The 10,641-nt window shown below is 63.8% G+C and overlaps 7 protein-coding genes across 7 annotated transcripts in view; 4 read left to right on the top strand and 3 right to left on the bottom strand.

The window, feature by feature from the left end:
* AMSG_00370 (MAP kinase phosphatase 6) overlaps positions 1–420 on the top strand; it is a gene marked incomplete at both ends in the record, with an annotated part of 2,214 nt that extends 1,794 nt beyond the window's left edge. Inside the window, 2 exons of the mRNA XM_013907195.1 lie at positions 29–187; positions 331–420. Coding sequence (XP_013762649.1) covers positions 29–187; positions 331–420 — 249 coding nt within the window. The remainder of the gene's footprint in view (positions 1–28; positions 188–330) is intronic.
* A 1,557-nt stretch (positions 421–1,977) lies between these two features.
* Positions 1,978–2,279, top strand: AMSG_00369 (uncharacterized protein). The gene has a single exon (XM_013907194.1). The coding sequence runs from the start codon at positions 1,992–1,994 to the stop codon at positions 2,232–2,234; it is 243 nt and encodes an 80-aa protein (XP_013762648.1). The 5' UTR covers positions 1,978–1,991; the 3' UTR covers positions 2,235–2,279.
* Positions 2,269–5,052, bottom strand: AMSG_00368 (uncharacterized protein). The gene has a single exon (XM_013907193.1). The coding sequence runs from the start codon at positions 4,626–4,628 to the stop codon at positions 2,343–2,345; it is 2,286 nt and encodes a 761-aa protein (XP_013762647.1). The 5' UTR covers positions 4,629–5,052; the 3' UTR covers positions 2,269–2,342.
* Positions 5,053–5,663: 611 nt separating this feature from the next.
* Positions 5,664–6,945, top strand: AMSG_00367 (uncharacterized protein). Its single transcript, XM_013907192.1, has one exon. The coding sequence runs from the start codon at positions 5,804–5,806 to the stop codon at positions 6,875–6,877; it is 1,074 nt and encodes a 357-aa protein (XP_013762646.1). The 5' UTR covers positions 5,664–5,803; the 3' UTR covers positions 6,878–6,945.
* AMSG_00366 (uncharacterized protein) lies at positions 6,933–7,538 on the bottom strand. Its single transcript, XM_013907191.1, has one exon. It carries the CDS (start codon positions 7,508–7,510, stop codon positions 6,938–6,940), a length of 573 nt encoding a protein of 190 aa, XP_013762645.1. The 5' UTR covers positions 7,511–7,538; the 3' UTR covers positions 6,933–6,937.
* A 591-nt stretch (positions 7,539–8,129) lies between these two features.
* On the top strand, positions 8,130–8,789 carry AMSG_00365 (uncharacterized protein; the record flags this gene model as incomplete). The annotated part of the gene is made up of 1 exon (XM_013907190.1): positions 8,130–8,789. One exon carries the CDS (start codon positions 8,130–8,132, stop codon positions 8,787–8,789), a length of 660 nt encoding a protein of 219 aa, XP_013762644.1.
* On the bottom strand, positions 8,707–10,360 carry AMSG_00364 (uncharacterized protein). The gene has a single exon (XM_013907189.1). The coding sequence runs from the start codon at positions 10,320–10,322 to the stop codon at positions 8,796–8,798; it is 1,527 nt and encodes a 508-aa protein (XP_013762643.1). The 5' UTR covers positions 10,323–10,360; the 3' UTR covers positions 8,707–8,795.
* Between the last annotated feature and the right edge of the window lie 281 nt (positions 10,361–10,641).

Here is a 10,641-nt window from a genome sequence, read left to right as displayed (position 1 = left end):
TGGCAGGGCTCCGCGCCAGCCGGGGCAGGCCCTCGGAGACTGCGCCGACGCGGTGGGAACGGGGGTTCACAGGGTGGTGGCTCACGACGATGAGCTCGATGACGTTCCGCGCGAGCTCGATGACGAGCCCGAGGAGCTCGACGATGAGCTCGACGATGAGCTCGACGAAGAGCCGAGCTCGGCAGCGGTTTCCGAGTCCATGGCGGCGAGCGCACTGCTCTTCCGTGGCTTGCGGATAATAAGATCCTCATCGCGCAGTTTGCTCTTTCCCTTGCCCTTTCCCTTCCCCTTGCGCTTGCCGCGGCCGCGGGCGGCGGCTCCCACCGGCAGCAGCGCCGCCGGGTCTGTCCCTTTGCCCTTGCCCTTGCGCTTGCGCTGCTCGCGACGGAGGCTTGCCCGGGACTCGGCCTTGGCCTTTGACTTTGACGGATCAACGGCAATGGCGGTCGCCGAGCCGGCAGCAATGGCCGGATCGGTAGCGCCCGGCAAGCGCCAACCATGCTTGTTCAGCTCCTTGCGAATCTTGCGCTGCTTGCGAGTCATGCAGCAAGTGGCGCATGTGTAGCCAAAGCGGTCCTCAAACGTCTCGATCGACGGCTTGTCCAGCAAGTCCTCATCGACGTCGGCTCGAGGATTCCGTCTCCGCGCCGCCCGAGCCCTCCTGCGCTCTGACAGCATCACCCGCCTTGCCCGCAGTCGCCGCTTTCGCTCCTTGGCCTCGGCCTCGCGCACCTTTTCTAGCTCGAGGTAATACTCGGGCTCTGCGGGGGTGTAGCCATGTACCACTGCCGGCAGCTCCTCCAAGGGAATCTCCGTCACAGGCCGTACGTCCTTCTTTCCCATTACGTCAGTCAAGTGCCAGCCTAAGGTCCGTGGCCGAGCCAGACACCGCTCCACCCCCCCTCCCCAGGCTGGCTGCCTCGTCGTGCCCCCGCCGCCGCCTCTCAACAATGAGCCGTTTCCGACGGAGGCCCTAGGCGGCCCAATACACACACACTCGCGCGCGCACACACACACATAGCTACGGAGGGATCAACTGTCATGATAGATCTAATTGTGTATGGGGGAGTGGGCATGCGTGTGGGGGTGGGCGATGGTGACATGATGTCAAGGGAGGGGGGTGTGTAGAAGGGGCTTGCGCTTGCCAAGGGAGACGCGTTCGACGATGCAGATGCAGATGCAGATGCAGAAGATCATCTAGCTAGCTACTCACAGGCCAATAGCTTTCCTCGCCCCCTCATCCTCCTGCACATCCCAACAGAAATACACCTCGCCGAGTTATCGATCAAGTTACAAGCAACAGACTGACCCACTATCGCCCGCCTTGCGGTTGCGTCGGTCAGTCGGTTGCGTCGGTCGGTCGGTTTGTTGCGTCGGTCGGTTTGTTGCGTCGGTCGGTTTGTTGTGTCGGTCGGGTCAGCCCGGGGCGGCTGCTGTTCCCAACCACGACAGCCAGGAAGAAGAGCAGGGCCACCAAGTGTAGTAGAAGGTCACACCCAACTCATGTATGTACCACCCGTAGCAACATCCAGTCCTCCACTACTTTATTTCCTCTTCCCACCACGTACTCCTCGTTCGCTGCACCGTTGCCCTTCTCTGCCGGGTGCGGGTGGGGAGGGTGGGGAGGTGGAGGGCTGTGGTGGGCGACCGTCTGCGCCCAATTTTTGTGTCGCACCGCAGGGGGGGGGGCAGGAAGGGGGGGGGGGGGGGAGTGGAACGAAGAGGGGAGGGGAGGGAGGAGGGGGGGGGGAGGTATTTGGGTAGAGTGATGGTGTGTGTAGGGGTGGTGCGTGTGTGTGGAGGAGGGAAGGGGTTGTGGGAGGTGTTGGAGGCGGAGGAAGAACAGCAGCGGTGGCCATGGATGGGCGCGGCATGGGACTTACGGCTGACGGTGCGGGTCGGGCATGGGTGATTGGGGACGATGGGACGATGGGACGATGGGACGATGGGATGATGGGACGGCGGGAGGGGGGCGATAGACCTGATCAATAATGGCTTCTCTGATGCGCATGGCTGTTGCTCCGTCGATGTGGGCTGCCGCCCCGGCGGTCCGCGTGGCTGCCCTCGCTGTCCGCGGCTACGCCGCCGAGGCTGGCCAGGCCAAGGCTGATGCGCCGGTGGTCAAGGTCGACATTGCCAACTGCCACGACTCGCTCGAGTGGGTTGTGCCCTCGCCGCCCAACTTCCACACCTTTGATGAGCTTCCGTTCATCAAGGAGTCGGAGAACGAGTAGATGCAGCCGCCTTGTTTGAGCACAAACACACACCACCCACACATAGCCTTGTTTACATGCCTTGCGCCTGTTCGTAGCCGACATAGTCGCGCAGCAGAGCAAGTTGGCTTAGATAGTGTCAAACATCTCCGAGTTGCGGACGAGCGAGGTGACGATTGAGTTGCGTGGCTTGGCTGCCGAAGCTGGGATGAGGCGCGGACCCGAGGTGCGGCGCGGGGGTGTGCCAGAGCCGGGACCTTGGGGCTGGGGCAGGCCTGGGATGGGGGCGCCGTCGAGGCCGACGGCTGAGGAACGACACGAGCGCGAGAGTGCGCGCTGAAACGAGGGCGAGCCACGCGACTTCTCGCGGACGAGCGCCCGCGACGAGCGGAGCTCCTTGCGGAAGACGTTGGACGGGAGCTTACGGTTGAGCCAGATCTCACCGCGGATACCTTTCTGCAGGAGCGAGAAGAACTCGTCAAGCTCGACGTCCTCCACAAGCGTGCCGTCCTCGATCTTGCCGTGAAAGGTGCGCGTCATCGATGACGCCAGTTCGGGGTCGATGATCCGCGAGACGGCGATTTTCTTGCCGCTCACGAGCTTGGCCCGCGCGTGCGAGAGGAGCGTGGCCACGAGCTTGGACGCCCGACGCATGTCATTCATCGACGCGTCGACCATGGTTCCGCCGCGCCCGTTCGCCGCCATGGCTTCAACCGAGACCGATTGCATCTTGCGCTTCCATTTTTGGACGGTCGAGAAGATCTGGGTGTCGGTCGCCGCGTCGACATCGAGCCTGCTGGCCGACCTTGTCCGCGAGAGGGCGCGGCCCGACGGCGCAAGTTGCGCTTTGCCAGGCGCGTGGTATGTTTGCATCATGGTCTGGGCCACCTCGGGGAACTTGTAGTCGGAGAGTGAGTCTGGGTAGCCGAGGACGGCCGAGAGCCGCGGCTCGCCACGCTTCCGCTGATACCGCTTCGAGATGTTGGATGCTTGCTCGATGCGGGCCTTGGCCAGGCGAACAATGACTGCCACCGACTCGACAATGTCCTCCAGCTCCGAGTCATCCAGCACGCCGTCAAGCTCAAGGTCCGAGTCCGAGTCCTTGTCGAGCGCCGAGCCTGAGATCGAGGTCCGCGTTCCAGACATCTGCGTCACCGGCACTTCGCTGGTTTTGGCGTCAACATCAGCACTGTTCCTTGCCCGGATGGCCTCAGCCTCGGCCTGGAATGCTGCCAGCGAGTCGGACCGTCCACCGTCCTTGGCTGCCACCGCAGCCTGCACCGCAGCGAGCGTCGCCTCCAGTGACGCAAACCCGCCGCGCGGGACGGCGCTGCCGTCTTCCGAGTCGTCACTCGAGCCCGAAGACGAGTCTGAGTCTGAGTCATCGTCCGAGTCGTCATCCGACTCGCCGTCGCCGTCGCGCTCCTTCTCCTTGCCCTTGCTCTTCTCCTTCTCCCTGCCATTGTCCGGCTTCACCACCACCAGGCGTGGCGACGGAGACCGCGAGAGACTACCAGAGCCGCCGGACAGTTGCTTCCGCGACGGCAGTGTGAGCGTGGTCGACATGCGCCGGTTCTGCGGCGCGAGGTAGTCGGCGAGACTGATACTATCACGCCCACCGTCACCAGCCTTGATCGTCCGACGGATGATCATAATTCGCTTGATGACCCGGAGGAGGAACTCGGTCTTACTCAACGGCGAGTCGGCCGGCCGCAGCCGCTGGATGTCGAGGAAGAGCGAGTAGGTGAGACCAACAAGCGTCGGCTCGACGTCGGCCTCCTCGTCGAGAAGCGAGCCCATGACCGATGCCGACAGCGACGCCGCCGAGCCGGTTGAGTTTTCGACGCCGAGCGTCTGCCGCGAGCTCGGCCTGACCATGACCTGCTCGTTGACTTCAGGCAGTGACTCGAGGAGTGAAATCGACGCCGAGAGCGAGTTGCGCAGCTCGACCGACGACCGCCGCCCACCTGGTTTGGTCGGCGCCAAGCTGTCGCCGTTGCGCAGAATCGGACCCGAGTTCTTGCGAACAAACTGGCTTTGCGAGCCGCGGGTGATGCCGCTCGGCGACTTGCTTGTCACCTTGGCCGTCATGATGCGGACCGAGCCCGAGAGCATTACGTCCGACGTCGACGAGACCGGCGAGCGGACCGAGGCGTTTGACTCGTATATGTTGCCAGTCTTGCGTGGCGAAAGAGTCATCTCGCTCGAACCTGTGGCTTGGAGCTTGGTCTCTGAGCCCTGTGACAGCCGCTTCTGCGCCAGCAACCTGCCAGGGCCCTGCTCCTCGGCCACCGCGCCCGGCTTGGCCTCTGTCCGCGACGCCGCCGACGCCAGACCGTCTGCAGCCTTGGCTCCGCCATCAGCGTCTGCGCCTGACGCTGTCCGCGGGCGTCCCGAGCTTGCGCTGCTTGGCATCTTTCGCCCTCCGGCTGGCGAGTCCTCTCGACCCGCTGGAGCCTGCGCTTGCGACGCAGCCTGCGACTGCGCCTGCGCCTGCGCCAGCTCGCTCGTCTGCGCCAGCCCGCTCGTCTTACCACCGGCATCATCAACGTCGATCCCTTGCTCTCGCGAACGAGCCGCCGACGAAGTAGCGCGTGTGGCGTCGGCCGGATCCTTGGTCGGTCTCGCTGTTTGGCTGATGTCGTTGTTGTTCTCACGGGCGGGCGTGGCGGCCGGGGGCTGTTGTGACGGCTGTTGCGAACGGGGTTGAACAGGGTCATTCCTTGCTGGCGAGACATGATTACGGGCTTGCTCTCCATGCTCTGCGCCAGGTTGTGTGCGGTCTCCCTGGCTGTGTGGCCTGACCGGAGGCTCTGCCGCCGGAGCCACCCGTGTCGACTTTGACGAGCCACAACCCATGGTAAAGGAGGCCCGTAACGGTACGAGCAAGCAGTGCTTGGGTGCAGCAGGAGTTGGCCGACGACAGAGAGACGGCGGAACAACGCTTGTGTCTCACGTGAGTGACGTCTACTCTTCGCTAGCCCCGCTCCGCCCTCCACTTCTTGCCGTTCTACATATTGCTCCCCGTTTCGCTCGCCAACCTGCTCGACCGTTGCCCCCTCTCTGTCTGTCCAACACATACTCGCCCCTCCCACCCCCACTCCCACGCCCCATGTCGTCATCCATGCCGATGGCAATACTTGTGCCATAACGATGGGATCGTTGGCTATGTGGCAGTCATCCTCTTGATGCCCGCCTTGGTCTGTGTGGTCTGCCCCGGAACTGCTAGCTAACTGGTGCAAGGCGCACCGGGCCGAGTGCCGGCGGGTGATTGGTGGGCCGCGCGTGCGGGAAAGTTGGTCGTGGAAAAATTGTTCTCGCCGGAGAGTAGGGTTTTCCGCTTTTTACACCGTGATACCCCACCTCTTCCCTTCCACCCCCACGGCTGTATGTGAAAGGTAGCATGTATGTATGTGTGTGTGTGTGTGTGTGTGTGTGTGTGTGTGTGTGTGTGTGTGTGTGTGTGTGTGTGTGTGTGCGTGTATCTATGTGTGTGTGTGTGTGTGTGTGTGTGTCCTGCGAAGGACCCGTTGAGCACGTGTCTCTGGCTCTTCTCTCGCCCTCCCACAGTCATCTCCATTTCGATGTGAATGTCGATGTCATACACAAGCACCACGCCACAGCGTACGCGCTACACGCCACAAACGAGCGGATACACTCCACGAACGAGCGGCAACCGGTACCGCCGGCACCCCACGTCAGGGTCGAGCAGCGGTCGGCTCGGCAACAGCTATCGCACGCCGAGTCGCCTGTCGTCGGCCGGGTCGTTCCACGCAGCGACGGCGAGCCTGCCAGCAGCCACGGGAGGCTTGTGCACGCCGTCTGTGCGGCAGCGGCGGACAGTGCGGTCTGCACGGCCTGCGCGGTCTGCGCGGCAGCCTTTGCACCACCTGCGGGTGCCGTCGTATGACTTGGGCGGAGGCGACAGCGCCGGGCTAGCGGTTCTTGGCCAGCGGGCCGGGCGGCGGAATGTTCACGAAGATTCGGGCGAAGCCGATGACCACCGGCCGACGGCGGCGGCGATTGTGCGCGCACCTGCTGGCGAGCAGGCGCAGTTTGGAGACGTTGTGGAGGCGTCGCGGGCGCCGGCGGTGCAGCGGCCAGATGTCGGCGTGGACGTTACGCGCGGACGCAGTCGGCAGGGGCGGCGGGCGGCGGACCCGTGGGAGATGCCGTCGAGCTCACTGGTGCCGTGGTCCGGGGGAAGCTCGCCGTTTGCGGCGATGGAGGTGATGATGAGCAACATGATGCGGGCGTTCGGGTCTATGGGTGTGGGCGAGGAGCTGGCACCGGCGCTCGGCGGCGGCGGCGGCGGCTTCTCGTATTGCTCGTCGTCGGTGTACGTGTCGGGCGGCAGCGATCCGAGCAAGGCGTACTACGAGACGCGGAGCGTGGCACGCGGGCCCGGGTACGAGCAGAGCGCGCGCGCGGTTCACGATCCGCAGACCGGGACGGCGCAGGGCGTGCGGCGACGGATGGGCGAAACTGGATACGAGGTCATCCGGTCGGCCGATCTTGCCGGCAACGTCGAGACGCAGCAAAACTACGTCAACATGACGGCCGACGAACTGGATGCGTTCGAGTCGCGGTGGGCGGCGAGTGCGCATGCCCACGCGTCGCGCTACATGCTCCCGTCGAGCGCCAGCGGCTCGCAGCGGGCGTAGATGCGCTGCGCGCGCCACAGAGCTTTACTCCAACTTCTCGGGCGGTAAACACGATTTTGGCTACTCGACGTCGTGGACGTTGTAGGTGTAGAGGGCGTCGAGCTCAATCCAGATGATCTGCGGCGGGTCTGGGTAGGGATGGGTGTGGAGGATGGCTGAGAACTGGCTGCCGACGCGGCCAAAGACGTTGACGAGCGCATGGTCGTAGTAGGCCCAGATGAGATCGGTGTACTCGTCGAGGAAGGTCGGGACGGGAAGGAGCGGATCAAAGAGAGAAATGTATTCGATGGCAATGGATGAGGCGTTGACGACGCCGACCGACTCACCAGGCATACCGATCATGCTCGACTTGCCGCCGTTGCCGTTGAAGACCAGGCACGGGATCGAGCTCGCAGCATGCGGCTGCCCAGCATCACCGACTTGAACCACCGTAAGCCCATCGGCAGCCATCTCCACAAACGCGCCTGTCCGACTCGCCCGAAACGTCATGGTCGCCGTCTTGGCGTCGACCCGCGGTCCGCAGAGCATGATACCGGGGAACCGATGCGGCTGCGCACCACGCGCACCACGCGCTGTAACGGCACATGCCACGAGCACAGCCACCAGCACAAGTCGAAAGAGAGAGTTTGTCATGTGGAAGGTTGAGCGAGTGCAGTACCGGTGTGTGTGTGGGGGGGAGGAGGGGGGTGGGGGGCTGGGGGAGCATGTGCGATTGGGCGGCGATGAGAGGGGGCGATCTATCATGCGGGGATGAGTATGGGCATGGGCGTGGTATGTTGTGCGCGGAAGTACAGTGTATGTATGTATGTATGTATGTATGTATGTATGTATGTATGTATGCATGCATGCATGTGTGTGTGTGTGTGTGTGTGTGTGTGGCATCGGTGCAGGTGGATCGGATGCCAAGCCGTCGCAGCCAGCGGCCATACGTAGTGCTCTCTTTGTGGACTAAGGGCATGGGTAGGTAGGTGGACGGGATGGCGTGCTTTGGGAGGACGACATGATGTTATACATAACCCGCCATGATGCCTTGATCTGCCTGATCAGCAAGACTAGCCCCAATCTGTCCGTGTAGACCATCTGACGGTGAATGGCGTGTGGCTGACCGAGCCCGTGGCCAGCGCCGTTGCGGGTACGGCTGTGGCCGCAGCTGTGGGTACGGCTGTGGGCGCAGCTGTGGGTACGGCTGTTGGCGACCTCATCCCCCCCCCCCCCCCCCTCCTGGCGACACCCGACTCGACGACTCTCAAGCATGGCGGCGGACCTACTGGAAGAGTGCTTGGAGATGCAGCAGGACGAGGTGGAGGCTCTGGAGGCTATTTACAGCGAGGCCTTTGCCTGCATCTCCACTGAGCCGTATGTGGTCCAGGTCACGGTCCAGCCGCCTCGTTTGTCGGACGATGACGACGGCGACAACGAGGGAAGCGGGGACGGGCAGGATGAAGCCGACGACGATGGCAAGGCTGGCTACCGGCCGATTGTTCTCGAGTTTACCTTTGTGCCAGAGTACCCGCTCGAGGCTGGGGTTGTAGCCTCGGTCGACGTCTTTGCCAACGAAGGCATTCTGTCGGACGAGGCGCGGGAGGCGCTCGGCGAGCTGATGGAGGCAACGGCGGCCGAGGCTGACGGCGCCGCGGCGGTGTACGATGTTGTCGAGGCTGTGCGCGAGGCCTTTCGTGACCTCATTCCGCCAGTTGACCCCAGTGTTGGCCGTGACACCGGCGGCGGATCCGACGGTGAGCCTGATGGCGGCGACGACGGCGCGAGCGCTTGCAAGCGCGGCTCGAACAAGACCGCCAAGATGACCAAGAAGGAGAAGAAGCGAGCGCTCAAGGGCATGGACTTTATTGCCGGCGAGCGTCCGCGCGGCCACGACTGGGTTGACATTATTAGCCATCTGGCGCGGACCTGACAGCGTTCACGAGCTCGACGTCGAAGAGTACGAGTACTCGCCACCGTAGTCCGAGTACGACGACGAGCGCGACGAGCGCGACGAGTGTGAGGTCGACGAGGTCGAGAGCTCGGGCGCAGAGGCGAGTGCCTGCGGCGTTACAGCTCTGGAATCTCGTTTGGAGCGGTCGCGCGCCTTTTTGCCGTCGGCGGCCTCGTAGTCGACGACCCGGAGGCGCGGAACGCCTTCGGCGGCCGGATCGTGGCCGATGGCGTACATGTTCTTGTCGTACTCGGTCTTCTGCCACATCCACTCGGGCGTGTTGTCAAAATCGGCGTGGACTTGCTTGCGGCCAGACTTGCCGAGCAGGCCGTCGCTTCCGGGCCCAGCCTCGTGCTCGCCGCGGGCGCGGGCGCGGGCGCGGGCCTGCATCCGGCGGCGGCGGCGCCAGCGAATGTATGTCGTCCGGCCCATAACAAAGGCCATTACGCCCACAAAAACCAACGCTACGACAATGAGGAACCAGATCCACGCAGCGGCGGCGGCGTTGGCTGACGGGCTCGACCGCGGCGACGACGCCAGCTCCTCAGGCCGGCACCCTCCATACGAGGCGACCGCAGACCGCGAGGTGCACGCCGCAGTCACATATGCGGCCGCCGCCACGTAGTCGGAGCCGGCAGCGGCGCTCGGTCCGGGCACCACCACTACCGCGGCCAGATTGGCAGTGCCGGCCGCGAGCGTCACCGGGACCGAGTATTGGCACGACACTGGCCGTGAGGCGCACGCCGGGCTCACCACGACCCGAGTAAAGTTGCCGGCAACATCTGCGAGCTCACTACCTGTGTTTGCCGCCCGCCACAGCGCGAGCATGTCGCCGCCAGGAGTTCCGCGCGCCGCAGCTTGCGCGAGCGTCAGCGGGCCGCCGGTTATCAGATGAGTGGCATAGAGTGGGCCGTAGAAGACCCAGTACTCGGCAACCGCGGCCTCGTTGGGCGATGGCGCAAACCGGAGCGAGGCAGCAAGCTCAGTACCAAACGCCGCGCCCGAGTCGGCCACTCCGTCAGCAAGCGCAAGATCGAGGCTACGGCCTAGGCCCGGGCGCGGACCCACGCCAGACACCGCCAGTAGGGCGACCTTGACATCAGCATCAGGCTGCGAGCCGTCAACCACTCTTGTCTCCAGCACTAAATACGCAGTAGGTGGCGATGGAGCGCCTGCGACCGTATCCCCGCACACGACAGCAGCCGTGCCGGAACCCGATCCAGCCGCAGCAGCGGCATAGCCATCCTCAGGAAGCGAGTTGGGCGACCAGTACAAAGCCATGTGGGCATGATGAGGAGAGAGATCAACCATAGCCGAGACGCAAAACCAAGTGTGAGCCGCAGTATAGCTCAGCCGAAACCGTCGAGGACTCTGTGGCGAGATAGAGTGCTCCACTTCCATGCCAACCGAGAGGACGAACTCGCTCTGGTTGCCAGCGCACCAGCCAGCCAGGCAAAGGACGACGGCAAGGACGAGGGCCATCCCCGAGGTGAGTGCCGTAGCAGACGGCATGGTCCCCCCAAGCACCAAATGTGGTGGGTGAGTGAGTGGCGACAGGTGTGGGGGCGTGTGTGCGTGTGTGTGGGGCGGGCGGGTGCTGGTGGCTGGTGCGTGTGTGTGTGTGTGACATGGGTGTGTTCCCAGCTCAGGAGAGGAGAGGGGGGGGGGGGAGGGGGAGGAAGGGATGCGATGAGCTGAGCTGCTGGGCATATGGTACGATGGTATGATCCGGAACAAGGTCTTGAATGTCTGTGTAATCTGCACATTGTCTGCCATCTGATGGTGTTTGGCAGTCGTAACATGGTCCGTAGCCTCTGGTTACCCTCACCTG

The sequence above is a fragment of the Thecamonas trahens genome (genome assembly GCF_000142905.1).
Source record: "Thecamonas trahens ATCC 50062 unplaced genomic scaffold supercont1.2, whole genome shotgun sequence".
Classification (NCBI taxonomy): domain Eukaryota; order Apusomonadida; family Apusomonadidae; genus Thecamonas; species Thecamonas trahens.
The sequence above is the reverse complement of the archived record's forward strand: the minus strand, read 5'-3'. Positions and strand labels throughout refer to the sequence as shown.